Below are 27,641 nucleotides of genomic sequence, written 5' to 3' on the forward strand. Positions count from 1 at the left end.
CTCATATTACCTACCAAAAACTGGAGTAAGGCTTGTTTGTGATTGAAGCATTCTAAGCAGGAGCTCATTATTTCATCTAAGTCAGTAGCCTAAATTACAGTGAAAAGATTATCTGTACTGAGCTGGTTTGTGCATTTAAAATTTCTGCCTGCGAGTACAACTTCATCACTAAGCCTTCAAGTGCTAGCACCACCTACAGGTATCTCAGTGACAGGTGAGATGTACTGCTGGGGTTTTAAGAGAGGTTTTCAAGGGCCAAGCAGAAGTTTTCCAGTTCCTCTTTTATCTGGCGGAGTGCCCTCTTGACTTTCTGTGGCGTGTTCAACACCTCTATGCTGCTGGTGAAGGGGTCACAGTGCAGAGCAAAAGGCTTCTTGATCTTCATCACGTAGCTCCTGTGGGGAGACAGGACAGAGCTTCTGGTTCAAAAGGCATTTCCTCAAGTGCAAAACCTGCAGGACCTCGTTTCTCAGGGTGCAGTCTTGGCCTCACTGGGGAGCAGAGGCTGCTGTGACACCTCCTCACTGCTTCTCCTGAGCTTTGCCTGGTGCAGCACACCCTGCCCACGGCTGAACCACTTGCAGCCCCGAAGATCTGCAGTGCCTGGTCTCAGCCTGGCTGGCTGAGTCCCGTCTGTGCTCTCACAGCTCTGCGTTCACACAAGTCAGAGTTATTACAACCACAAGCTGAGGAATGCAGGAGCACAGCATGTCTGCCGCCTTCACTTCCAAGAAATAACCTGGAGCAGCTCTTTCTGTGTAATATTCTAAAAACCTGTTGATACTAGGCATCCTGGGCTATTTTTCTGTCTCTATTAAAAGAAAAAACATGATTGCTTGCCATTTTCTACAATATTTCCATTAAGTGCACGCTGGTAGGAACCCCCTGTACTGCTGTTGCCTTATGTTTTCCGTGCTGACAGATTCTTGTGCTTTCAGTTATTTTGAGCAGCCTTGGCTGTGCAACTATCTTGAAAAAATGTATGAAAAAGCTTCATGCCTGAGAGTGGTGTATTCCTTGTCCTCGTACATTCTTTGCAGGTTTGCTTGAGTCAAATACTTTGCAAGTCCTCTCTCTCCTGCCAGTGAGTTCTCACCCACGTTTTTACATGTATTAAAAATTTAATGTGAACATTTAGATTTAAGATGATGAGCCTAATTAACCATGGCTATAGCCTCAGCAGACAGTGCTTCTGGGGAAGAGGCGAGGAGAGTAGGGAAGAAGTCTGGCTCAGGCTCTCTTCCTCTAATAAATTCCTCATTTCAGCTCCTGCATGCTCCCCAGTAGCTCCACAACCAACATCCTGCCTCCAGCCAGGATGGTCATGTTGTTCTAACTGTTGGAGACGAAGGCCAGAATTTAAACCCCGCTTACTTTAAAAAAAAAAAAAAAAAAAAAAAAGGAAAAAAGAAAAAAACATCCTTACTGCATAACATCACACAGTTAAGGAAATGTGTTTAGAAACACCTCAAGCTAATTTGAAATTATGTTATTTAGGGTGCAGACAGCTACTCTGTAGAAATTAGATTGCCTGTGAATGCTGATTCTGGATTCTTGTGCAGATATAATCAGAGGAGAAAGGCAATCTTGTTTTTAAGCCCCCTGCTGATCCTTGTTAATTCCAGAGACTGCTATGAAATTTCCATGTGACCTTGGGTAAATCAGTTCTTCACAACCTCCTGTTTGTATGGACTAGCACACAGGGTGGGATTGCACTCTCACAGTTCAGTTACAGAATTTACTTCAGAAGGTGCTAAAATGAAGCATTGTTAAGATGAAGCACGGGACAGGGCATAGCAAAAATAAATTCTAGCTTTCTGTGAACCTTTTCTGAGATAAGCAAGCTCAGGCTTAACTTTGTTGTGCAAAAGCCACTATGCAGATGCAGCGAGACAGCCTGGTATGGTTGTTGCAGTAATACATAAATAAATGTATTTGAGATTAAGAATCAACCCAGCGTGCGCCCCTCAATGAAAATACCCACAAACACTTCACTTACTGAAGCTTGACCTTGGCATCTTCCAGGTTTTCTGCTATGAAATATACAGGCTGGAAGGCTTGATCCTGATAGGGGTGAACTGCAGTCACTTCTGGATCAAAAGGCTTGTTTGACAAAGCATACTTTGCAGCAGGAACAACACCGGTTAGAGCAGGTGAATGAACAGAGAAAGAATTAGTTCCTGCTGGGCAGTAAAATTCTCCTTGGGGAATAGTTAGGGGTAATATAAAGTCCTGTTCTTTCATACGTCAGAGCTGATTTTCATAATTAGCAGTTAATAAACCAAATAATAAAGTTTTTTTTTTTAAGATAAAAAAAAGAAATATATATTTCCTATATTACAGTGATGTGCAACTGGATAGCGCAGCCATGTCCTCAGACAGGGAGGGAAAACTCTATGCCACACCCCAAAATATAGATATCTAAAAGAAAAAAATATCATGCTGCTTTTTTTCAAATAGTATCACAGAATTTCACAGTCCTGTCTAGCATTACTTTAGAGTCCCCTAGCCCTTGTGACAAATTTCATGCTTCCTGCAGCAATGAAGATCAGAAGACAGAATGTTTTTGGTATTTTATGCACAGCTCCCAGGCCAGTATAGCAACCTAAAATCTTCCCTGAAATCCAATACATAAATAAACACTATACTGCATGTGCACATTTGTGTTTTTGAACCCACAGAGGTCCTTGTATGTGTTTTCCTACTGTTCTCTTACATTGCCTGCCCCAGGCAAACATGAGGCTTATAGAAGCCTCTTCTGTCCACACTGCAGTCAAAGGTACATCTACATAGTTTGTTTACAAATACAGGAAATGCCCTTTAAACCAGCCACCAGTCTGGCACTTGCACAGAGTCCTGGGAAGGCAGCTCTGCTTAGGTCTAAAGTGAGTTCCCAAACATTTTGTCCGCCCCTGAAACCCAAGTGAGATACTTGAGAATAGCTCAGCCCCAGTGACATTTGAGCTGCATCACAAATGTTCCTAAAAGCTTGTTGGGTCTCCAGCTGGCCAGGCTGGTGAAGTGTCCTGGGTACAAACCAAAAGGAGAAAGGAGCTCATCCCGTCAATGTTGAGACCTTTTTTCTCACCTTCAGACTGGACAGTGGGCCCCATTCACCTGGGGACATTCTTTTAGCACCCACCCTTCTCTGAGATCCGTCTCTTTCCCTTTCTCTCTTCTTCCCCAGTCTTCAGGAGACTCCCTTCACTATTTTATAATCCAAATGTCAACTCTCAGGATGCTACTTGTAAGTAACTGGTAAGAGTGGGTGATGCTGCTCAAGACTTTCAGTTCAATCTGCTAGCTGGAAAAATTCAGACAGTACTCCTAAGCACATATTTAGACATTTCAATGAACAGGTGCAGAAATAAATACCAGGCTTAAAAAAAACCCCCAAAAACCAAAAAAAAACCCAAACAAAAAACAAAAAAAAAAACACACAAAAAAAAAAAAAACCAAAACAAACAAACAAAAAAAAAAAAACGCAAAAGACAAAAACTCCCAAGAATATATAAAAGATGGTGTTTTTTTCTTGCTCTTCATTTGCAGTGTGTAATTGAAGAGTAAACCTTGGATAGCACTCATACAACCTAAGATGGTTGGTATACACAAACATGAGGCTGCTCTTAGAATCTTAGAAGCTCTGGGGAACTAATGGGAAAAGATTTCAGTAACTCAAAACCTGACAGGGGTCCCACTATACTGTCAGTGTTGAAGCAGAACTGAAATCCCATTGATTTCAGTGAAGTTCAGCTTGAAACCGGATGGCCTTAAAGGCCTCTACAAGTTAAGTACTGGGTGTGCTGCAAGAAAAGCATATGTAGCACTGAGTGTTGCCAGAATTGTGGTATGAGCCATAAGATTTTACAGTATGTAGGATAGAGTCCAGCTGAGTGTTAACAGAAGAAGCATTTGGGATAATGCAGAACAGCTGACAGAATATAGTGAAATAAACAGTGCAATACTGAGAGCTTTTGGGGAGGAATTCTTACAGTTCAGAGGAGGCAAGTTTGGCCAGCAGTCAGACACATTACAACTGCTCAGTTTAGACTTGGGGATGGTTATCCTTCTGATACCTAGCTGCTGTTACTAAATGCTTTGTTAGATAACAGGCATTCAAGTGCAAGACTCATGCAGAAGTGCCTAGCTCTTCCTCTCATCCTCTGCCTTACCCCCAAATTATGCCCTGAGTTTAGGCAGGATCAACTCATCCACAGAAAATATCTACCTGAAGCTGACTTCAGACTTGTAGGAGTGGGTGCTGTGGAGAAAAGGGAAATGTTTTAGAGATTTCGTAGTCAGGATGTGGTTCCCTTGGTTACAGTCACACACCCACAGTCAGTCAGTCCAGGCTGCAGCTCAGGGATGTTCCCAGGCTTCTTGCTGATGCTAAATTCTCATATAACATAAGCTGGGTGACTGCTGCTTGCCCTCTCCCACTGGTTAGTTGTTATCTTCTTGTAGCCATCCATCTAACCTCAGTAACTAATGCCCTTATTCCCTCCTTGCTGACTGAATCATTCTGCTGCTCCTGGCCTAGAAGTCTCCAGGTCCAAGGAAACCCCTCCCTTGCCCAGGCTGCTGCTGTGTCTCCTTCAACACACGACCTGCAGTGAGATTCCTACAAGATTTGCTATGTTCACTGCCAACAAAGTGCCAAAAACTTCACTGCCTGTGCCAAAGATGTTGATCAGCTAAATGACAGCGAATCAAGTCTGGGAGCTCCATGAAGAACTCTGCGTCTGGTCCCATGAGAAGACTATGAGAAGGCAGATAATTATTAGGTTGGATAATGGCTTTCTGCCAAGCAGCAACAAAACTTATCTAGAGCAATAAACCCAAGTCTATCATGAGCCTCACTATCTTCCAATCTTCATCTTCTCTGACAGATGTGTCTAGACACTGCTTTATTTCTGAAAAAAAATCCTTTCTATGAAACAGGCACTGCACTACACATTTTCTCTATTTAGCTGTAAAAGAAGCAGCTGGTACAGGTTTGCAATTTGCTAACAGGTGCTTAGGCATTGGACCTCACCACTTTACCCACACTGCCAGTGCCTACACTGAAGTTAGAATCAGATGCACAGGCAGATTAGAATGAATAAACGGAAATATTTCTATATTTTGGTTTTGTTCTAAATAAAAATCAATGAGATTAAATCAGTCAGCTAAAGAAGGAAACTTCAGCACTTAAGTTCATGGATATAATTAACTTGTGTACAAATTAAATTTCAGGAGCTCAAGGTGACTTGCACAGAACCACTAAAGCATTGTCCCAGAAGATGCACAGTGAGGAACCTGCAGAGCTCACAAAGGGATTCTGCAGGGTTCATAGCAGAACTGCTGGTTAACTGCTTGCTCGTCTTCTGATTTCGGTGTTATATACAAGATGAACACACTGAAAGGGGGATAATCCTATTCTTTACCTGTTGAGTATAAATGCTATCACTCCTGCATGTATTTTCACTAATATAATGGATGAACACAGAGGCAGACACAGCTTTATCCGAAGTTTATCCTGTAGCTTTACTCAACAATTACCAGTGATAAAAGTAGTGACAAAAACTTGCCATTTATCACCTCAGGAACAGTTAGGACTTCCCTCTCAGCCTCAGAGGTAGGGAGTTTGAGATTGCACTTTTTTTTGTTCTATGTAGATAGCACAGTTTTGTGCACAAGCAGTCCTTGCCTATGGTTTTAACCAAAAGCAGAAGAGCTTGTTGGTGCCTGAGGAGGGAAAGGGTGGAAATAGAGAAGAGAGAGTACAAGTCTGCTGAGTTTGACTACAGACACCAAAAGGGAGCATTTCTGATGAGATTTTTACTTTCATTTGAGTAAACCTTAAACAGAAAAAGGAAGTAACCACATCAGATGGATTTTGTTACGCATACTGCTATGAAAGCTACATAAATATCAGCAATATGATTACCACTGCCCTTTAGTACCCTGTTTAACATGTAAATGAACTTGATTTAGAACCATAAAGTATTAAGCCAGGCAGAGTAGAATAAATGCGGCCTTGAATTGTGCTTTGATTGGACGTTTCTGGTTTTACCGGGTAAATGAAAGCAAGTTTATGTTTCCTGTTTATCGTCAGTGAAAATAAGAGGTACGGAAGGATTCCCAGATAAACAGTAGCTTCAGCAGTAGTTGATCAGCTTCAGTGTGAAGCTGATGAGCAATCAGGCCAAGATCAGGTTGCTATGTAGAAAGGAAGTCGTGTTTATTCCTCTAGAGTGCTAATGAACATGCAGACCTTTCACCTTACCAGGAGAGAAAGCTCTCCACAGAGTTACCTCACAAAAATCTCCAAATTACAAGCGTTGTAAGAAAAAAGCAATCCTAAACTCAGCAAGTGGTAAAAGTGAAGGTTGTTGTCTGGGAAGGTTTCCCTTTCCTTGTGTTAATTTCAGCTGCCCTTCTCTGGGGACTCCTACTTGAAATGCCTTGAGATACATCAAAATGTTGGTTTTCCCTCCTGTCAATTGACTGGGAAGTGGGCTGACCTGTACACAACTGGGAGAGTTTTGTAAAATGTTTATTGTCATGACAACCCAACTATCTCCAGTTCAGGGAGTCCAAGCTATGCTAATTCAGCCACAATTCCATGTGAATGTATCATGCATCTGGCTGCTAGGCTGCTGAGTTTATGTGTTAAGCTTAAAATATATCTCCCATGGAAAAGAAAAAAGGTTTCTGGTTTATAAAAATGCTTTAAAAGAGTGGTATTTCTTTTCCTTTGGCTCTTACCAATTTAAAAAATATCATCCAATACCCACACAGCTTGAAGTATTTGAGCCTTACAGACACCAGTTTGGGGCTTCTGCAATTAAAAAGTGATCACCTGCATCAGTGCTCTTCAAAATTAAGGAGAAATTAATCTTTCCTATCAGCTGTTTGGTCAAAGGAGGGGAAACCCACTTTCTGTAAAAGTGTACAAGTCCTCTTTCTACAGTTAATCTACCTAAGCAAGTCAGTATGAAACCTGTGCTTGCAGATTTTGGTCTATGTAAAACTAGAGCAGACATTAGTTTTGAAATGTATTTAGTAAGAAAAAATACTAAAACAATTTCTTTTTATCAGTGTCCATGCTCTTTCCTATTTCTTTGCCCTTCATTTGGTCCAGTCAATCAGTGCCTTTCTGGTTCATATGTGTCTGAATGTCAGTGGCATGGAAAAAATAGCCAAGCTCATAATAGGCATAATATTGCCCTCTAGTGAGTAATTCAGAAAGGAATGTGAATTTTGTGTCAAAGTCAGCTGCATCACTACTGGCAGAAGCAGGAAGAAACAAATCTAATGTTTTATGGGATGGTTTCTTTCATTGAATTTCATCTCTTTAGATGAAAGACAGGTGCAATACCACAGTAGCTTTTCTGCTATGCAGTAGCTTCTGTGAAGGGAGAATTATTTCTTTGCAAAAGGAAAATCTGAATTTTAAATCATACTAATTTTTGTAGAAAAACATAGTTTGCTTTTACCAGAGTTCAGGAAAGTGGATTATAGAAATCTTTCAATATTTTCAACATTTGACACCTACCATCAGCTCCCCATAAGATGAAAGCAGTCCTGCCCCATAAGCTTTGATCAATCCATTTTGCTTGCAGAGGCCAAACTCCACAGTGAACCAGTAAAGCTGGGAATTAGAACAACTTGTGAAAAAGAATCTGAAAAGGCAGGAATTTTTAAGCTTCTCATTTTTCCTTTAATTTTCTTTTATCCTCATTACTTAATACTGTTGTGTCTTCAAATGTTATAATTGCATATTTTAAGAAAATACTTTTTTTCCCTCAGCATATAACACACTAAAGGTAACGTAATTTTTCAAAACTTGTTGTCCCACTTAGGAAAAAAAATTATCACTGAACTAAAAACGTGCCAGGATCTTTCCTTTTGCAGGATCCTGAGTTGCTTTCTTTACAGTTCAGCAAATAATTATGTGTTTATATTCTGTTAATAATCTTGATTTTTATTATTTCACAATGAAAAGTCTTTTTAGTATCTCTTCATATTGCAGGAGACTTTTTTGACTGCAGAATGAGACATAGGAGGAGAAGGAATTCTTTTTAGTGTTTCTTAAGATATCCTCTATTTAGATTTTGGATAGCGAGGTTCTTTCAAGCTCTCACTATTTTAAGAGAGTTAAAAATGTTTTAGTGGCAATCTGGATGACAAGGACACTGGCAGTTTCTCATCTCTGGTGCATGGATCCACCTGCTTAGAGAAGTCATGGGGCTGAATGAAATAATGGCATTTCAAAATTTGTCTTACAAATGTTTTAGACCATAACAACAGTTTTGAGATTCTTTAAAGAAACTTCTAAGCTAGTTACCAAAATTGTCTTTATGAAGAACAGGGAATGACAGGGATTTTGAGAGATAATCTGAAAATTCATGTTAGACTTTCATGTCAGGATAATGAATACACTTCAGCTTCTCCTCTATCTTCACTTTTTAGAAAAGGAACTCAAAGAGTGAGCCTAGATTAGGTACAGAAATTTTAAGCATTTGACTATTGGGATGTTAATCCAGAATAGGTTTACTGTTCAGAATACTTGAATGGCACTTACAAAATTGTATTCTCACAGGCCCTGAACTGTAGGGAGCCCTTAAAAAAGTGCCCTTATTCTACCTCCCCAAACCTAGATGATGCTAAGAAAGTTTCATTCATGAGACCCTTTATTCTGATCTTAATTCTGATCTTCTATCTCTTGTCTAGGCCTATTCAGTTCAGGCTCAGGAAGAGGTGCCTGCAGAGGAATGCTTTATAAACCACAGGCCTCAACCCAATCTCACCAAGTCCTGGGGAATGATGCAAAATGGCTCTCTGGGACTTGGAATTTTTAACCCAAGCAAAGCCATGGATCTTAATCTCACTCTAGCCTCTCTAGACCCGGGTCATGGAAGAGGAAATGTGGACTGTCACTGTCGCCTCACCAGTCCAGGACCTGGGTGAAATCACAAAGGATTCAGCACTTGTAGCAGTCTTCAAAAATAGTAGTGGTTTTACTTAGTCCTAACCCAAGGATGGATATGCGCAGATGGATTTTAGGTGAGCCGCAACCTCCTTCCTGAGTGAGAGTTTGGACTGGGTAGGGAACTTCAGGAGTGACATTCTTCTCTCACTCACTACCTGTACTAAATGAGTCTCACAGAGCTTGGTGGGGTAAGGCTCCTCTCCTCCTCTGAAAAAATCATCAAGACTGGTAAATGGGTGCCATTATCAGAAAAAAAATCACCTGGTCTCCTGACAACTTTCAGAACAAGTTAAGATGGCAGTAAGGGGCTGTACAGATAATTTTGGTGGCTGCAGAGAGCCTAGTGACTCAGAAATGAATGGCAGTACTTGCTCCCAAACTGCTTGTAAGTGCTCACCCATTTGGTGAGGTTAATGAATGTGGGGTGAACCAAATTGTGATGGTTCCCTGCACATCGTGTAGGAGAAAATACAGGTATCACACTGGGTATCTAATGTTTTAGGTGAATCTGGAATGTGAGTTGGGACCATCCTATGCCTGAAATTGTACAAACTTAGCTTAAGAAATATATTCTTATAAAATCAAGAAGTGTAAGCATTTCTTCAGGTAGAATCACACCATTCTGGCCTCCCCAAGAGGGATTCTAGTCCCTACTCCAGCACCTTCCTAACCTGTGGAGGAGAAGAGACAATCATGCCGATGCTCCCATTTCTGTAGTCAGTCTGAGGCACAAAAAGAGCCTTCCCTGCACAGCAAGGGATATGCAGTGAATCGTTTGGGGCTTGCCTCTAATATTAAACTGCCATCTGTACTTACTGTGGCCAGTTTCTCAATCTCCTCTTCAGATGATCCAAGAGAAACCAGTCCAATATCCTAAAGCAAGTAAGCAAGCAGACAGTGTTACACTAGTGTGATTATTCAGCCCAAGGGAGAGAAAGAGGGGAAGGGGGAGGGCCACATCATTTCTAGCATGAATAGCATGAACTATTCATTGTTTTTGTCACCCAAAATGACCTTCCATGGCTTCCAGGATGCCTACCTCTCCCTGGCCCCCAGCTACATACCACTGGGAGACACATTAGATGAGTGATTAATCCTCAGTGTTCTCTGTGTAAAATTAACCACCTCTTGTCTTAATGCTGGACTATCTACACCAGGCAAAAATTTACAGGGAGTCATGAGAAGGAAGGAAGCAAAGGTGGGTTTTATCTTTGCCATTACCTTTCTGTCCCTCACTCTTTCTGACAGCCCTTATGAGCAGGCCAGATCTGTGCAGGGATGATTCTGTTTACTTTTATCTGTGCTCCCTGTTAAATGTTATTCTCACAATAGGAAACTGTAGATATCTCATTTTTTTGCTATCCCAGGAGCCATATCATGCAACAAACAAACAGAACTAGGGCATTTTCACCATTCATTGTCTCATACTGAATGGAGCAAAAAAGAATTTCATGGGGTGAATTTCAACTGTGAGAATACTTTGTGGGGACCCAAAGTGAAATGTGAAAATTCACTGAATGTGATATCATGTTGTATAGTCTGTGCTATTGATAGGAAAAGAAGAAAATTGAAATCTTTGAAATTGCTGTAGTCTTTTATTTTTAATATGTCTTAAGTTCCATTATTGAGCTGAACTGAATAGGTTTCTTCCAGAATAAATTATAGATGACTAGGATGACTACTCTTTTGATTCTGTTGATAACCAATATTTATGATCAAAATGGTAACTGGCATGTATTTAAGTTGATACAACTGGAAACCACATCATATGAGGTGAACTGATTTTCTTTTAAAGATATTTAATTTATTATTCAGGGACCTAGGTCACGTTGGGACCTACATCATGTTACCCATCCGATCTTATCCCCAGTTTCCATACTGGCCACTGATTGATAAGCCTGGACAATGAGATGTCTTCTTCCCTCAGCTATGGTTTTGAGAAGCACTCAAAATTCTGAAGTCTTTAATTATGAGAGGTCATTGAGTTCATTTGGGTCTGACACTGACTGCTCCTATTAAATAGCCCCTTATTGTACAAAGAAGCTCTGTTTGCTTTTTGGAGCCTCCTCACCAGTGTGAGCAATGCTGTGAGAATCTGGTGAGCTGTAAAGGGAAAAACAACTCTGATGAATGACATGGTGATGGACACAATTAAAGTCTCTTGTGAGACAAGAATGTACATCCAGAGACAGAACCAGCTTGGAGGCTCAGCTGTGTGGGTTCATGTGGTGGAGGACAGGAAGCCAGGGGAGCAGCTCGGTCAGCAGAGCTCAGACTGCAGCCCCACAGAGACATCCTTCCCCAGACTGACACAGCCCTCCCACAGAGAAGTCCCACAAGATCCGCCTGCCCTTCCTTTCACACTGTGTCTGTAGGGAGCAGTGCTACCCCTCCCTTGGAGGAAACATCTCCCAGGTCGTTGCTAGCCCACCACGCCTGGAGGTCATGACTCAGGCACAATCCAGCCTTAGAACTGCATCGCATGGTGAGCTGTGTGTATTTAAGGCACTCTGCTCTTCTATCCAGAGCAGCTGGTTAAAGGGTCAGCAGAAAATGTTCTTACCTGTGAGAACTGGGCAAACTCCTTGTCAGCCAGCATGGGAACATGACCCAACAACTCATGGCAGCAGTCTCTGGAAAATAAGTGACCTTCTTGTTTATTAAAGGCTTCCTTTCCTGCCCTTCATGAGGTCCTTGTGAAGGACTTTAGCCAACAGACCCCAAAGGGAGCTGGTGTGAGTGCCACTCCACAGTGACTGCTTCCATACCTGGCCTGGCTCTGCAAGGATCAGAGCATTCCTTCCAGCCGCAGGCAGCCAGCTGCCCCCTGCCACCTTGTCTATTGTCTCCTTGGGATGGCATGGGCACTAACCTTCTATGTCACAACATCTTTGAAAGGTCCCTGTTTTGTCCCAGCATACAACAAAAGCGTCTGTGTGAACTTGTAATTTCTCATGAAATGTAATTGTTGTTGTCTGGCCAGCACTTACTGGGAGAGTTTCACAGCAGGAAATCAAACCCCAGCAGATGGTAACTGAAGGCAGGATGAAAAGATTAAACCAGATATTCTTTAGTCTTTTCCTTGCCCAGACAACTTTGCAAAATAGACAGAGAACCACACCCTCTCATGCATGACTTCCCCTTCTAACTCTCCAGCTATCAGTTTCTCAAATTGTTTTATTCTTTAGACTACTGGATGGAACTCCAGAGCCAGTCCCAAGAGAATGATCCCCAACACATTCAGAAGGATGGAATTATGTCAGGGCATCAAACTTACGGTTCTGGGGAATGCATAGGAGAAGAGAAGTGCCTCGTATACTGTGTGCACTGAAAGACATGAAATGCCAGGCTGGCAAGGAAGTCACGAGCAGACAGCTGTCCTGCAGCTGGTCTCAGCTGGAAACCTGTTCTCTCTGCAAAGGGAAGGGACACCAAATTCAGCTGTCTCTAGGGTAACAGCTTGTTTACTTTAGCCAAGTGGTTTCAGGGTCCTTCCTGCTCTGTTGGAATAGTTCCCTCCACCAAGCATAGCAGGCACACCTTGGCTTATCTGATTGATGTGCCCCTGTGCTGGTATAGGACCAGTTCCTGAAACATGGAATCACCTATCCATCCATCCTGTGTGCATTCCATAGCAGTTTCACGAGGTGTGGGAGTACTGCCCACCCCAGTGTGCATTTTTGTACATATACACACAATTCTCTACGTTGCACATGACAGTGGTGTGTCTGAGGTCACTCACAGTCCTTCAGATCAAGCAGGGGACAGAACCTGCCTCTGGTGTGTTGGAACCCTGGATGCTGAGAATCTCAAACTTTCTGTGCTGAAAGGCACAGACCCACAAGAGAGAACTGCGTTTGACCTGAGGCTGTGGAGAAGACTTCCAAAATTGATTAATAGCACTGGGATTACGGGTGTGTAGCTGGTCAGAAGTGTGTAATATAACAGGGTGTAAAACTTAGAGTTTAGGGTTTTAGAATATAGAAATAAATACAAAGAAAGATGGAGGTTTTAGGATGGAGGCAAGTTGTTCTTCTTTACCTTCTCCTTCCTTCTTCACGGATCTGGGTGATTTTCTCAATTAGATGAAAGATGTCTGATTACGAGTTTTGGGTGATCATAATTAGGTTAGAAGCATAAATAATATAGATGTCAACTGTTTATTGGGTAATTAGGACTTAAATAGCCTTGAACAGATACCATTTTAGGGCACTTTCTTGACTTGTTAGGGAGAACTCACACCTCGTGAGTTTGTAATAGATAAGGACAATAAACTTCAGAGACTTCAAAAACAACCTTTCCTGAGTATTGTTCGCCCTGGCCTTGGAACAAGAAAGATCCTGAAATTCCAACACCAGTGTTTTTTCTTTTTTTTTTCCCTTGTTTTTTTTTTATACCATTATGTTTGTCTAGAACCCACTGCACAGCCCCCCAGTGATGGAATCATAGGTCTTTTGCTTTGTACATGTCCACAGACCAGCACACAGAAGAATGCAACACTTTTGCACTGTGATTTCAGCTTGTACATCCAGGATTACCCCAGAGCACCCGTATTATTGGAAAGGACTGTGAGAGATAAACAAAAAAATAACCAGTCTGGTGGTCAATAGAACACACACTCTACATTTCCATGGGAAACATGCTGGTGGTCTGCAGAGCTCAGAAAATTGAAAATCACCGCTTTCAAAGTGAGCCAATGATAATCTTTTTGAAGTCTTATATTCAAAATCAGTGTTTCATTCTCAGCTCCCGTAAATGACATCTCATCTTCATGAAAGCATAAAACTGCATTTTAAAAAAAAATCAGAAATGGCTTTATTCTCAATTCTTCATCCATATTCTATTGTGTCATGAAGCCTATAACCTTTTTTTTTTTTTCCTTTTTAAAACAAACAAAAAAATCCCACCCAGAAACCAAGCCATTTATGAGATTTGTTTTGGTCTGTTTTTTCATGTTTCTTCCAGTATTTCTTGTCTTACTCTGTCAGACTATTAGTACTTCTCCCATTACAAAACAAAACAAAACACCCAGAGAAAGAAAAAAGGAAAAGAAATTCAAAGTGACAAAATATAAGAGAAATAGAGGAATGAGAGGACAGCAAGAAGTGCTTCTTCCTGACATTGTGATGGACTAGGTGGTGGGCATTTGCCACAGATATCTTCTATTGCTCCCCTCTATTCAACAGTAACTAGTACAGAACTGCCTCAAAAATGAACAATTAAAAACAAAATCCTGCAGAGATTATCTACCTTTGTCTATTTGCTGGTCCAATCCATAGGAATGTGAACATTTCAAAATCTGGTAATCTTTGGGCTGGATTCTGAGTGAAAATTACATTAGCTGAAAAATATATGATATGAAAACCAATACTTTAGTAACTCAATTTTGGAAAGTCTATGAAAGAGTCTAGGGAAATTTATATAGCTTTAGCATCCATGTTGGAGGAGAAGGAGGGAAAATGAAAATTACAGCTTGTGTTCCCTGAGATGTCCTTTTAAATAGAGGACAGTGAATCAGACAGTCGCTGACGGAACAGACTTGGCCAGTTGCCTTGAAAAGCCCTAGGAAAAAGTTATCTGCTGAAGGTAATATCTGCAAAACCTGAACTCCTTGTTCATGATTGCACAATAAAACCAGCAATCAGTAGAGAATTGGGGGTGTGGCTGGTTGGACCTGCTGCCCAAATATCTGGGAAATCAAAGTGTGTTGCAGAGAAGGTCTTGAGCAGTTGACCTAAAGTGATCTGCAAGGTTTAATTCTTGGCCTAAAAACTGGTGTATACAGGCAGCCTGTGCATTGTAGTGTGAGCCTGCTTGAGTTCACTGGCTGTAATTTCTTCCAGCTGTGGAGCACAATGACTGTCTCAATCCAAACATCTTTCCTAGAAAGAAAGATGCGCCTAGGTTCATCTAGTTAACCCTTTAGGAAAACACTTGCCATCTGTAAGCGATCACACTGTTAACTGCTTAATTCCCTTTAAGTAATTGTGAAATATTTATGAAGTACAGTTTATTTCTCTTCAAGCCAGCCTCACTAATAGGTAAAAACAGACAGATCTCATACCAAATCAAAAGGAATTGCTTTCTTATGTTCACAGATACTGCTAAGCTGTAGAGAAGAAGGAAGTTTATCTGGCTGTGTGGGCTGGTTTTAACATGATCACTTTCTTTCCAGTTATCCTCTCTCTCTGTCTCTCTCTCTCTGCCTTCTATGTTTTATTATTTTCAAAGCTGTACAAGGGGAGGTTCAGAATGGACATTCAGAAGCATTTCTTCTGAGAGGGTGGTCAAACACTGAAATAGGCTCCCTGGAGAACTGGTCAATGCCCCAAGCCTGACAGCATTTAAGAGGAGTTTGAGCAATGCCCTTAGCAACATGCTTTAACTTTTGGTCAGATTTTAGACCTTGCAGATGTTCCTGACTCAGACTCAAACTCAGAGTTTGGGCCTTGCAATAATGTAAATCTTCATGCTGTTCTAGAAAGTGTTCTGCATAGTGAAATGAGCTTGTTAGAGGAAAGTGAGCCAAGATATCCATTCAACGGGACTAAAATACATTCCTCACTCTTAATTGTGTCTAGCTGTTAACACAGCTCTTCTGAAAAAAATTTGTTTCATTCATACATAACCTGTAGGCTAAAGTAATCCAATTTTAATCTACAGTTTAATGAGGGTAGGTGGTCTCAAGAACTATGAATAGTTCTACATTTTCCTTAGCTGTCCATTTCAGAATGGAATAAAATACTTCTGAAATGCTTGATACTCATTCCCAGGTAGTTCATACAATTAGCTTAGAGTAGACATCTAATGTTTATAGTAATGAGTTGAAACTCACTGAGAACATCTTTCCAAACTTATTGACAGGTTTGTCAGAGTTGCTGTTTAGTTTGTTTTGTTTTATGACACAGAGAATATTTAGAACCAGAGCCTGTAAAGGAAGTGAGCAGACTCCAGGCAACCAAATCCTGTCAACTAACATGAGCAATGCAGATAGGATTATGGCAGCATAGCCTTGCACTACCTTAAATCCTCCCATTTTGAAATCACCTGATACACTTGAAGGATATGAATATTTGTGATAATCAAATCAGAATCACAATTCCTGGAACTCCCTGCTGTCAGCTATTGTGTAAATTAAATGAGATCAACTACTTCAAGAGAAAAAATATTTATCAGCCCAGTTATTATAAGAGGGAAGTAAGATGGGTAGTTGAATAGAAGTGAGAATACATGAGAAAATACCTAATGCCTGCACAGAAAAATTCCTACAGCTGGGTGCAAGGGTGTTCATGGAAGATGCTTTTCACATGACAACCCTCCCTTCCCTCACACTGAACTTGCAATGAAAACCTTGTCATCAAACAACTTAATCTTCATGAGAAATTCCAAAGGCTTAGAAAACTCTTCAGACACAGAAAGCTTATTCAAGCTGACTGGTGTCCCCTACTCTTATATGGAGCAGGTCACTGGATTTCCTGAGTATTGCATTTAGGTACAATTTATTTAAAGTTAAGCCATATTTTTTATTGCGTATTTAATCATGGTGATAAGCTGTCCTCTCTCTGTCACATCTTTTCACTGAGGAGGAGGCTTTAAAGATCAACTTTCTTTAGCAATTCTTGATGATCAGGTGGTTTACAGAAATCCTTGGGAATCCATGCAGCCTGTGGCCTCACAAGCAAGGCCCCCTCACTCTCCTGCTCCTGGCTAGTCAGCCCCTAGCTAACAGGTCAGCCTGGCAGACTTGTGTCTCCTTTTTCTAAGGTGACCTCTTCATGCCTTTATGGACTAGCACCACAGCCTCAGTGCGCTCCTGTCAGCCACAGGGCAGGCACCAAAAAGTTTGGTGTGACAAGTGGTGTTACAGGGACAGAAGGAAGCAGAGTTGTTTCAAGGCAGCTCCTGATTGACTGGCAGGATCTCCTGGAAATCATCTTCTCTAGCACACATCTCCATCCTGCCAGGTGGATCAGGAAAAAAGCATACTTGAGAGGTATGTACCTGTGCTTGTGTTTGGGTCTTACTATCAGCATGGCTATAGAAGCATAAAACAGAGCCATACCCACAAAAAAGCAGTGTGGAAGTCGTACTGAGCAGTGCCTGCTGTGGCTGCAGTGCTGCTGGTGCAGGGATTAGCTGGTTAGTGCCACAGCAGCTGCTGCCGCTCACAGAACACACACAAACTTCCAGCTGGGTCCCTCCATATTCCTGGAATTAATGCCCTGTGCTAGAGCTCATCAGCTCTGCTCACCAGCTTGTTTCCTAGGAAATGGCTTGTGATGCACAAATATGTGCAGGGAACCCTAGAATAAACCACAATTTATAATGACTGACCTTTCAAAAATCTGGAGACATCCTGAAGCTGAGGGATGTTATCCTCTCTGTAGCCGCAGTGCTTCTCGAGCTGCTGGAAAGCATCCAGGTACTGGGAACAGGCATGAGTAGGGTAAAGGCTCCTCAGCTTCCTGTAGACTTCTCTCCTGAAAATCCAAAACTGGATAGAGTGAGACACCTCAATAAAGCAGTGCTTACCTGTAGCATCTACATATCCACAGGAGATGTAAAGCCCCAGCATGGGGGTCATGGTCCAAAAATCTGAGCTCGGGATTTGAAAGCTGGTGCTTGAACGCTGGTCCTGGTTTGATGTAGCAAACCACAAGGGCTTTTTGTTTCACTTTTCCTTCAGAAGGTGCCCTTTAATATTACAGAACTCTAATTCAGATACAGAAGTGTTTCTTGATGAGGCACCTTCTTGCTAAGTGTGTTGGAGGCAGGGAAATCCCAGGAAGAGAGCTGAGTCTGGAATACTCTGTTGCTCAGTTTAGCAAAGGAATTAATCAGGTATTCCCCTCCTTTCTATGTTTGGGTACAACTTGAAGTGCTGGTCCCTCCTTTTCCACCCTGAAGCCTAGCCTAGATTTTTCTCTTAAAAGCCTCTGGGAAAAACACATTTTCTGATACTGAATGGTAATATCAGCACAGGTGAAGAGGTTTGTATTTTTGAAGTTCAAAATGCCTGGCAGGGGCTATGTATTTGAAAGATATGCCAACTTCTTGAAGCATTTATCCCACTATACAAAAAGAGACCAGCTGGAAATAATATATGTTACCTGATTTGGACACAGGCTTTAATATTCTCACAAACTTGATGGTACTTGGATTTAGAGTTGTGGTTTGAAATATATTTAACTGTTGCAAAATAAGCAAGTAGTAATAGGATGGCAAAGAACCGTATAGAAATGGTTATTTTTGTTCAGACATGGCCCTAGGGTCTCAACAACTTTATAAACATTGTTTTATGAAAATTGAGATCATTCTTGGAAATGCTCGGTACAGGAAATGACCTTTCATTGGTTTGGTAATTTTTTTTTTACCATTATTATTATTATTCTCCTTTTTGTGATGCTATTGTTGCTATGGAGGTGATAGCCAGTCCCTGGTAATGGCTCTTTATTTGTACAAATGTCTTACGCAGTGTGGGAGTAATAATGAACCAGAATGAAGTGGGGGAGGAAAACCTTAGGAGAAAAAAAAAATTAAAAGAACAGAGGGAAACAGTGGCTGCTGTCACTATTGCACAAGCCACAGGAGACTGGGCCATTTCCACGGAGGAATTAGGAAAAAATGAGGAGGACTAGAGTTCAAGCGTTGCCCTGGCTTATTTCCTCGTAGAATACTACTGACTCCAGTGGGGTTGTGTGGGATTTGAACCAGTGCAGGGTTCATGCCCAGACTGGAGTCTAGAGAGAGCAGGCTTGTTTACACTTGTGCACATATGGTCTCTTTTATCAGTGTCACTCTGCTGTGTGTCCAAACATTGGCTACCACAGAAATGCAGGCAGTCCCAGGGACCAGGGATGAATTACCCAAAGACAATCATCCAAGTGAACTCTCCAAAGTTAAGAGAGGAGCAGGTATGCTGCTGGCACTGCTGGAAGACAACATTATTAAAAACTCTAGAAAGGAGCATCCTAACAAAAGATGAAGCCAGATGCTTGAAAGACTTTAAAGATAATAACCTAATTTTACATAAATTTCCTTATTTTTCCTTATTTTTCCTTATTTTTTTCACTAGTCAGCTTCATTATGAGGATGCAACAGGTGCATCCCCATAATTTTCCCCTGAATTCTCCATTTTTCTTACACAGCTTTTACCCATATGGCATATCTGGCTGCTTAGTTTCAGGGCCTTCCAAGAAGTTGCTTTGAAAACAAAAGCTCAGATCATCTGTACCCTCTGTTTTCTGAAAGTCATATTTCTTCGCTGGCTTGGTTTTCATTTTTATAACCACGTTGCTACAAACTGAAGGCATCCAGCAACTCCTCAGAGTGACACCAAGGGAATTTAGTTTGTGCTATGAATTTCCCCTGCAATTGCATAGCTCAATTAAGCTGTGCTGTAATGCAGCTGACCTCAGGGCACAGCCTCAGGGGGCTGTGATAACAATTGGGAGGGCTAATTTTGGAGACAGCTTTACATAACAAGACAACCTGGGTTGCTGGGGTTGGCTGTTTAAGGAAATGGGCAGATACTCCTTTAAAACTGTATTCTGTTGCCACAATGGGTCTAATTCTAGGTGGAGAAGAGCTGGAATGACGAAGGTTGGCAATAAAAGAGAAAAACAGGAAAGAACACAAAATTAAATTTTCTTAAATACGACATTCCCACACACCATCCCATGCCAAGATTGTTGGCTGGTGGTAGTAATCATGAGCATGACACTGATCATCAATCTTTGACTATTGAAAGATGCTATAAAAACCTATTTGAGCTTAATAAAAGCATGTCCTCCTGGATGAGCTGGAGGCAAGGTTTTTATGTGGTTGTGGCTTTCTGTGGCAAACTAGATTTTACTTGAAGTATTAAAAGGGATGGGATGCCAGAGAGGTTCTGGCATGAGACATCTAATTCTATGGGTTTAAGTCCTGGCATTGGAATAAACTTTGATGATGTGATTTAGGACAAATTACTTGAGTTCTAGGGTTTTCAGTGGCACAGTTAGAAAATGTGGTTTCATTCTTCCTTTCCCCCACCTTTAGGCCTTCTTTCCATTTAAATTTCTGAACAAAGACTGTCTCTTTGTTCACATGTGGCACCTTGCACAATCCCAGGACTCTGCTCTTACTTGAGACTTTTGGACATATTAATGTTTTGTAGTATCACACAAATGTGGAATTTTTGCTGCTTACTGATATATCTTCAAGTTAGTGGCAGAAAGTGGAAACAGAGGGATTTGAAATAAGAGCTCTGCTCCCTTTCAAATCTGCCACATATTTCACATAGTGCTTTAAAAAATACTTCGAATTGAATTAATTTTGTTTCATTCACTGGTTGTGTTTTGGGCGCTTTTTTTTTTTCCTTTTTTTTTTTTTTTTTTGAGTGGCAGACCTTCAGGAGCAACAAAGCCCCAGTGAAGAAATGCTGCACCCTTGTAACAGTAACTTACTATAATTTCATATGATATCTACATGTTATCTAAGGCCCTTTTACAGTGTAAATAACATGTATTAGAAAGGTATTTCAAAATTTCCTCTACCTTCAATTTGGAAAATGCTACATATTCATGTTAAAAACAATGAATACTTGAAGGAGAACAAGCAAGGCTGCTCTGTCCTGTGAATATTGAATTAGCTGTGCCCTCTGAGTGAATTTCTGTCCTGTGAGTGGGCGTATTCTCCTGACAAGAAGTCTGAAAATGTGATATTTCTGCCAGCACCATAGCTATGGTGAGGTAGAGGTCTGTCTGTTATTCTATAGGGTCCAGATGTTTTCTAGCTTCTGATATCCTGATGGGATCTGTAGGCAGGGAGATAGTCAGGAAAATGCCTTTTGCTCTAGAAAGTGAATAGTTAAGACCAGCCCTGAGAATGTTTTGCAGAAAGCCAAATGACCAAAAGATGACATTTAACCAAAGAGTAAAATGTGGGGTGGATGAAGAACATTTTAAAAAGGTTATAGCTGTTTCACATTGCCAGCCTTTCCTGGGACTGCTATGGAATGGCCCATAAGTACCAAACTCACCACGTTGCTGTTTCCTGTGCTGTGTACTCAATGTGAGGTAAAGGGTCTCCTCTGTAATGAAGAGAAGAAATATGACACATGTTTTGAGATTTCAAGTTCAGTTTCCAGGCTTTTTTTTTTTTTTGCCTGCACCATGAATTTTTGCCATAGTGAAAATAGAAACAGAGAAATAGTAAATAATGAACCATCCATTTGTCTTGGTCAGCTCTAAAGTGGGTGTTCTCTCTTCTATTACAATGTGGGGAGGAAACAGAGATATGTGAGAAAGGGAGCTGTGTTCTGGTTCACAGATGGAATTAGAGACCTCCAGGCTTGCCATCACCTCTGCTGAAGGCAATCTAGGAAGCAAAACACAGTGTGTGCCTGGAGGAGCCCTCCCTGGAGGATGTGACCAGCTCAGCACCATCACAGAGAAGCTTTCAGAAACCCATGAGCAGAGGGCTGCCCAGGAGCTTGCTGTGGGCTAGCACTGATTCTCTGATGAGTGGTCTTTTCTCCTCTTCCTCACTGTTGCTTCTTCTGTAGCTCTGAGTCAGTCCAGTTCTACTTTTGGGCTGCTCTGAGCTGTGCTGACTTTGATAATTGATGGAAGAGAGAAAACTGTATTCAGAAGTCTCACAAGACTTCAAAGACTTCACCAGTTCTTGGATAGCATGAGGCTGATAATCCATGACCAGTTGTACCTATACCTTTGATTAACCCCATCAGAAAACAGTGTAGTTCTGGTGAAGTTCTACACATAAAGATAGAAACATTTTCCATCACTTACAGGAGAACTGAGAGCTTTTCATGTTTTTAGGTAGTCAGTGTTCATAGACAGAGACATTTTAAAAAGCAAAAAACCAAAAATAGTAAACTACTTTCCACCATCAAAAATATGTTTGTAAATATTGTTCCTCAAATTTCCTAGAAAAACATTAGCCTCAGCTCAGGACTGAGTCCTAAAAGAAACTTAAAATTTGAAATAAAGGATCATATTGCAATCACATCTGCTAAAACAAAATCCAGTACTGGAATGGGATATGTGAATGCAATCTTAAGATTTTGTCTTAAAATGTATTTGCTATGTCATGACAAAAGTCTATTTCATATGGAGTGAGAGCTTTTGTGGCTGAATTTTGTTGTCTCAAAAGTGATCTGATGGACAGAATATGACATCTCTGACATGTCTTGGACATGAAATCTGGCAGTGTGGAGCACTGCATGTCCCGTCAGCAGCCTCGCACTTACGCTCTGTAGTTAAAGGCCAGGTCAGCAAGAATGCCCTCCACTTGCTGTACTCCAGGTCAGAGTATCCCTGCGTTAGAAAATAATTAGGAAAAAAAGTTTTACATTATGAGAGAGCTGTGGGCATAAGTAGAAATCATCAGAACTACCATCAGATCTGTGGGAAGTGGAGGCTCCCCCCCACCCAGTTCTCACTGCCCATTTATTACTATGTTGTGATAAAGACAGACTCAGTGGTGTCTGTTTAAAGGGGAAGTTTACCAGCATTTTCTTTCTACTCCTTCTGTGTTTACTAGAATTGAAACTTCAAGCAGTCTTTGCCAGATATTGAATATGCATGCAGACATGGAATCACATTCCTTTTAATTTTACATCATTCATACTAGGAATTAAAACTTAAATCTGGGACTGTGTGCTAATGTAACTTATGAAACAGCGTTGATCAGCATCACTGTGCAAATATTTATTATTCTAAAATATTCAGCATTTACTGGAACCACTTTGTGTACTGCAAGCCAAATTTGTCCCTTAGGTTTATTCACATAACTTTTAATGTAGCAATGATACCAGTAACCCTGCAGTTAATGAGTGTTGTAGGCATGAATCTGAGGAAAGGGCTGGATCCTGAGAGCATGTCGGGATGTCGTGTGTCGTGGATAGTATGTTCATTCAGCTGCCTGTCAGTGGCTGTAACAAGTCCATGTAAAACACATGAAAAGCTGTTGGGCCAGACTCACAGAGATGCTGTGACTTCCCAGCTTTGTCCCGTGGGCTCTGTACCCACCCTCTGGGCAGTAGGAGCCTCCCTGGGGAACCTGCAGCCAGCGACAGGGTGGCCCAGAAATCGGTGTCACAGCAATGTCAGTTTGATTGCTTTGGCCAGTAAAGAACAAACTGAAGGTGGGGAGAGAAACAACCCAAACTGTCTATTTGGTAGGAAACGTATATGCAAAATTTTTGCTGAGCTCCCTGTACATCAGCTTCTTTTGTGCCTTCCTCCAGCCTCTCCGTTTTTGAGCCCTGCTCAGAAGCCTGGTAAACCAGCCCATCTGTCACAGACAAGTGATGTTCAGTGCCTGAGGTAACTTGTTTTCAACTTGTTAGGTGTTTCTAAATTGCACTACATTTTGCAATTTAGATTTATCCCCACTCAATACTTCAGTAACTGAGCACCACTGCTGCTTTCTCCCAACCTCTTCAGTGCTCACACCTTCTATTTGGCAAAGGATGAGGGAACTTAGTCCAGTTCAAAGAATTCCCTATGTGTGTTCATTTATCTAATGAGAAACGGCCTAAGAGTTAGCTCAGGAAAATTACAAGTACTTGGACTGTTTGTCCAGAAAGAAATAAGGAAGAATGAAAGATGTCCTGGTTAAGGAGGACATGAAGCTCTCCTAGAGCATTATAGTGAATAAGCGATTCTCGAAAATAGACTATAGACTTGGAAAGGTCTGTTTCATATTATGGTGTAGGTTAATAAAAGGGACTAAATAGAATTCAGACATGTAGAGAAGGGAATTACAAAAACTTCCTTGTAGATTCTGGGGACACACATCTACATCTTCACTACTTTTCTCACTGCAAAATATCTCTTCTTTTTGTCCTTTCCATGCATAGCTTCTATATGATGCTTGACAGAATAAAATGATTCTGTGACCTGACTTGCCAAGAGACAAATGGCCTTTTGGGGTTCTTTTGTGTCTGTGCCTCACTCGCATCTCATCTGTACTAAAGCTGGAAAACTTTGATGAGAAATAAGTGTTTGTTTGTTCCCAGTAATTTGCCTTACTATCATCACTAGAGCAGGACTCTACAGTGCATTTTTCTTTCCCTCTCCTAGTGTTTGTGCTTAGGGTGTGGATAAGAGGGCACACATAAAGCTGTTACAGTAAAACCCTTTTGTGGTCCATTCCTGCAGGGACACATGCAGCCGCTAATTCCAATGAAGATGAGCTTTTATCTGCCCCTGTGATTTTTTTCTCTTCTTTCATTAGTATTTCTTTACTCCTGAAGTTTCCCTTACAACAAGCTCCCTACAGAGAGTTTCTCTTTTAAAGATGAAATTACAAAAATGTTAAACTTACGGGGTGACCATGGTCCAAACTGGGGTCATATTTAGGGATCAGATGGTGACACTTGTCCAGATCTTGGATTTTTTTTGGGAACCAGGGCACTGCAGAGAAAGCAGAAAGAGTTAAATGAGAGAGAATCAAATAAATTTTAGAGCAAAATTAAAAGCTGTGCTGAAGATTACAAATTCTTTTCATCAATATCTAAGAATTTTCATATCTACATGTTACCATAATTGTCATACACCTCAGTAGTTGACTTGCTTGCTTGCCAAACTGGCAGATTAGAAGAAAAATTATCTGAAATTAAGTTGCTGTGATAATCTCTCAGTTTTAATTAGTAGAAATAATTTTTGAAGGCAAAAATATTTTTAGATCAAATGTAGTTTTTGTCTGACACAAGACAAGAAATATATTTCTACATTCTGGATTTAAGAATATATTTTGATCTTGTCTAAAAAGCAGTCTTATGTTTTCATACTTTTAAAAGTTAGAAAATATTTTAAAAAGAATACATGATATTTATAAAATTTCTAGAAACCAAAGAGGTGAATAATCTTCAAGATTTTTTCCTTCTGGCTCATTATTTTTTGCAGTAACATTATTCTTTAGCTATATTTCCAAACAGCTTCCTTCTCATGAAGTGAGAAGCTTTTACAGTGACTAAAATGCAAATGAAATGTGATAATTTTATTTTAAATGCCAGCATATATGAGAAATTAATTTAAAAAAAGAATTGCTGGAAAAACACAAAGTTGATATTGCTTTCCGAGGTCAGACTGATGCTGTAATCAGACTTTCTGTGTTACAACTCAGAAAGGTCCATTTGGGGTCACCTTAATCTCATACTAAACAAGACATCAAACATCTTTCTATTGACTGGTAAATTTAAGTTTTGCTGTATTATCTTAGATGCAAGAACATCAAGTTTAGAGAAGTACAAATCTAAAAATACTCATGCATGTTGGGGAAATTATGTAATTTTCATGCATTACAACCAATTCTGTGATAAGTAGGAAGAAATACCAGTATGACAGGTGCCTTATGTGCACCCAGAACTTTTTCCTGAGACTCTGTCTCTGGCTGTACCAGTGGTTCTGCATGCAGGGAGCCTTTCTTGCCATCTATTGCCATATACCCTCAAAACCTGGACCTGACCACAGCTGCCCCACTGTGTCCCCATACACATCTTGCCTGTTCCCTACAGAGAAAAAAAAAAAACAAAAAACCATGAGCACACCCTCTTTTAACAATCCCTAGTTTTTACTGTAGTTCTAAGTCCTGGCATGTCTGAAACCTCTCAAATCCCAAGGAAATCCTAAAGAAATTCTTCTCCAGCTCCAAAACCCTCTCTGGCTTTCCAGTTTCCCTGATAATAGTGATGCCCTTCAAGTTAGCCTGGCAGTGAATTTCAAACAACACCCAAAGGTGCCCAAACAGGACTGTGTGCAAGTTAAAAGTGCTCTGAGAATATCAGTCTGGCCTTGTCAAGAGAGGGGAACCCCATGGCAATTCTGTACTCAGAGAACTCAGTCTGTGAGCTGGACCCTCAGCCTTCTCATCTGCCACCTCAGGATTGCACTAAAGGTCTCTAACAGCTCTATTCACTCATTCCTGCCTGCAAACAGGAAAAATACCCATCTGCCTCTGTGTTTGTCTAGAAACAATCAGTTCTCTGCACAGCTTTCAGCACAAAATCTTCCTGTCATTGAGGAGTCTCTAGCTTCTCCTCAGCTTTTTATTCTGCTGTTCTATCCTTCTCACCTCCCTGATTGCTGGAACATTTCTCACCTCAGTTCCACTGGCTATGATAAAGTGCCTCTCTGCTCCAATGGCAATGGAAAGCGGCCATGCAGAGACAAATAATGAATGCACACTCACTGGCTTTCCAGACAAACTGAATTGCTATTATGAAGCTGAAGCTAAAACAAAAAAAGTTACTCCAAAAGAACTGCACTAAAAGATGCATACATTTCTTACCTTTGTCTTCTCTGCTGGTTTTCACATCCTTTGCTACTCTCTTTAAGGACGTGATAAGGATACCAACATCAGCACTGTGAACTTCACATTCAACAAAAATGTCAAGATCATCCACAGAGTTCTTGGGCTTTTCGGCTCGATGGGATTCAAAGTGATAGATTTGAGTTTCAAACATCTGCAAGAGCCAAGTGTTCATATGATGAAGCTTCTCCAAAGACTGAAAATCCAGGTAAGTTTAGGCACACTTCTACAATGTCTTTAAAAGGTGACTAAAAGAGGTATTAACTAGAAGTTTTTGTTAAGCAATGAAGCCCGATAACATCTGATTTACAAAGAGCTAAACTACAGACAGAGCTAAAGATTAAACATTATAGCATTGGGGAGAGAAAGAAGGAGATGAAAGATGAGATACTGTTGACTGTAGAATTTCATCTGTGCAGAAATAGCAAATGAGTGGCTGGGTAACTTAAAACCCTGCCAGAATGAAAGCAGATCTATTGATGGATAATAGCACCATAATCATTAAATAATTGTGAGAAATAAGTAACAAGCAAAACACTTTTCCTTAGAGTAATTCATTTTTCCAGATAAGAGTGAGCACCTGGTAGGGGTACTTCAAGTGTCCAGACTACATAATGCCTGTGTGGTTCACAGCTCTTATAGTCTTTGTATCTCCTGCCAAATATGCAGAGAAAATTCTGGCTTCTAACATCCCCACAGTCTGAGTGCTTGAAATGCCGGCCACCACAACTGCTAGGAAGAAACAACTGATTGGTATCTGCTCTAAACAGCCCTTGCATGAAATGGAAATGGTGATTCTTCTAAAACACTGTGCCGAGATGCTCCCCCCCTCCAGAGCACTCTCCCTCTTCACCATGAGACCAGCCCAGCCCTCTGAGCAGCTGGAGCAAAACCAGGACAGTGGGAAAAGGGGAAGGCAGCACGAGGTGTTAGGCAGGGAGCAGGAGAAGGGTGAGAGAGGGAGAGGTGCAGACTGTGAGACATGAAGGCAGTAGAGACAGAAGAGAGGGCTCAGCAAAGGAAGGGGACATTGAGGTCTGTACCTCAAAGACTTTGGCTGCCTTAGAGAGCTCAATCTTCCTCACATTGTAGAGCGTGAGGGTCAGGATGAGAGATGCTCTGCCATCCTCCCTGTTGGAGTCCAGGCTGCCTCGGCTGTTCAATGACTGTATGCTACACATCTCCTTCTCCTTGTTGGCCTCTTCTTTTGGGCCTGACATCCCCACCAAATCAGTCTTCATCGGGAGATAGGGGAGTGGATTGCAACAGCCAGATATTGAGTGGAAACTGCCTGAGGGTGTGGGAGCAATGGCCAGGGGAATTGGTCGGACTGGAGATGCAGTGT

At 41.1% G+C, this 27,641-nt stretch overlaps 1 protein-coding gene across 1 annotated transcript; it reads right to left on the reverse strand.

Annotated features, from left to right (window-relative positions):
- Positions 1–235: 235 nt before the first annotated feature.
- LOC121363538 (tyrosine 3-monooxygenase-like) lies at positions 236–27,537 on the reverse strand. The gene is given in 13 exon segments (XM_041485940.1): positions 236–395; positions 2,000–2,121; positions 7,541–7,636; positions 9,794–9,850; positions 11,541–11,610; positions 12,255–12,390; positions 17,312–17,457; positions 21,000–21,050; positions 22,230–22,263; positions 22,266–22,296; positions 24,311–24,399; positions 26,276–26,450; positions 27,340–27,537. Coding segments are annotated over 13 exon segments (1,365 nt in total).
- Positions 27,538–27,641: the final 104 nt, after the last annotated feature.

Source organism: Pyrgilauda ruficollis, unplaced genomic scaffold, assembly GCF_017590135.1.
Source record: "Pyrgilauda ruficollis isolate IOZ18807 unplaced genomic scaffold, ASM1759013v1 scaffold73, whole genome shotgun sequence".
Lineage (NCBI taxonomy): Eukaryota > Metazoa > Chordata > Aves > Passeriformes > Passeridae > Pyrgilauda > Pyrgilauda ruficollis.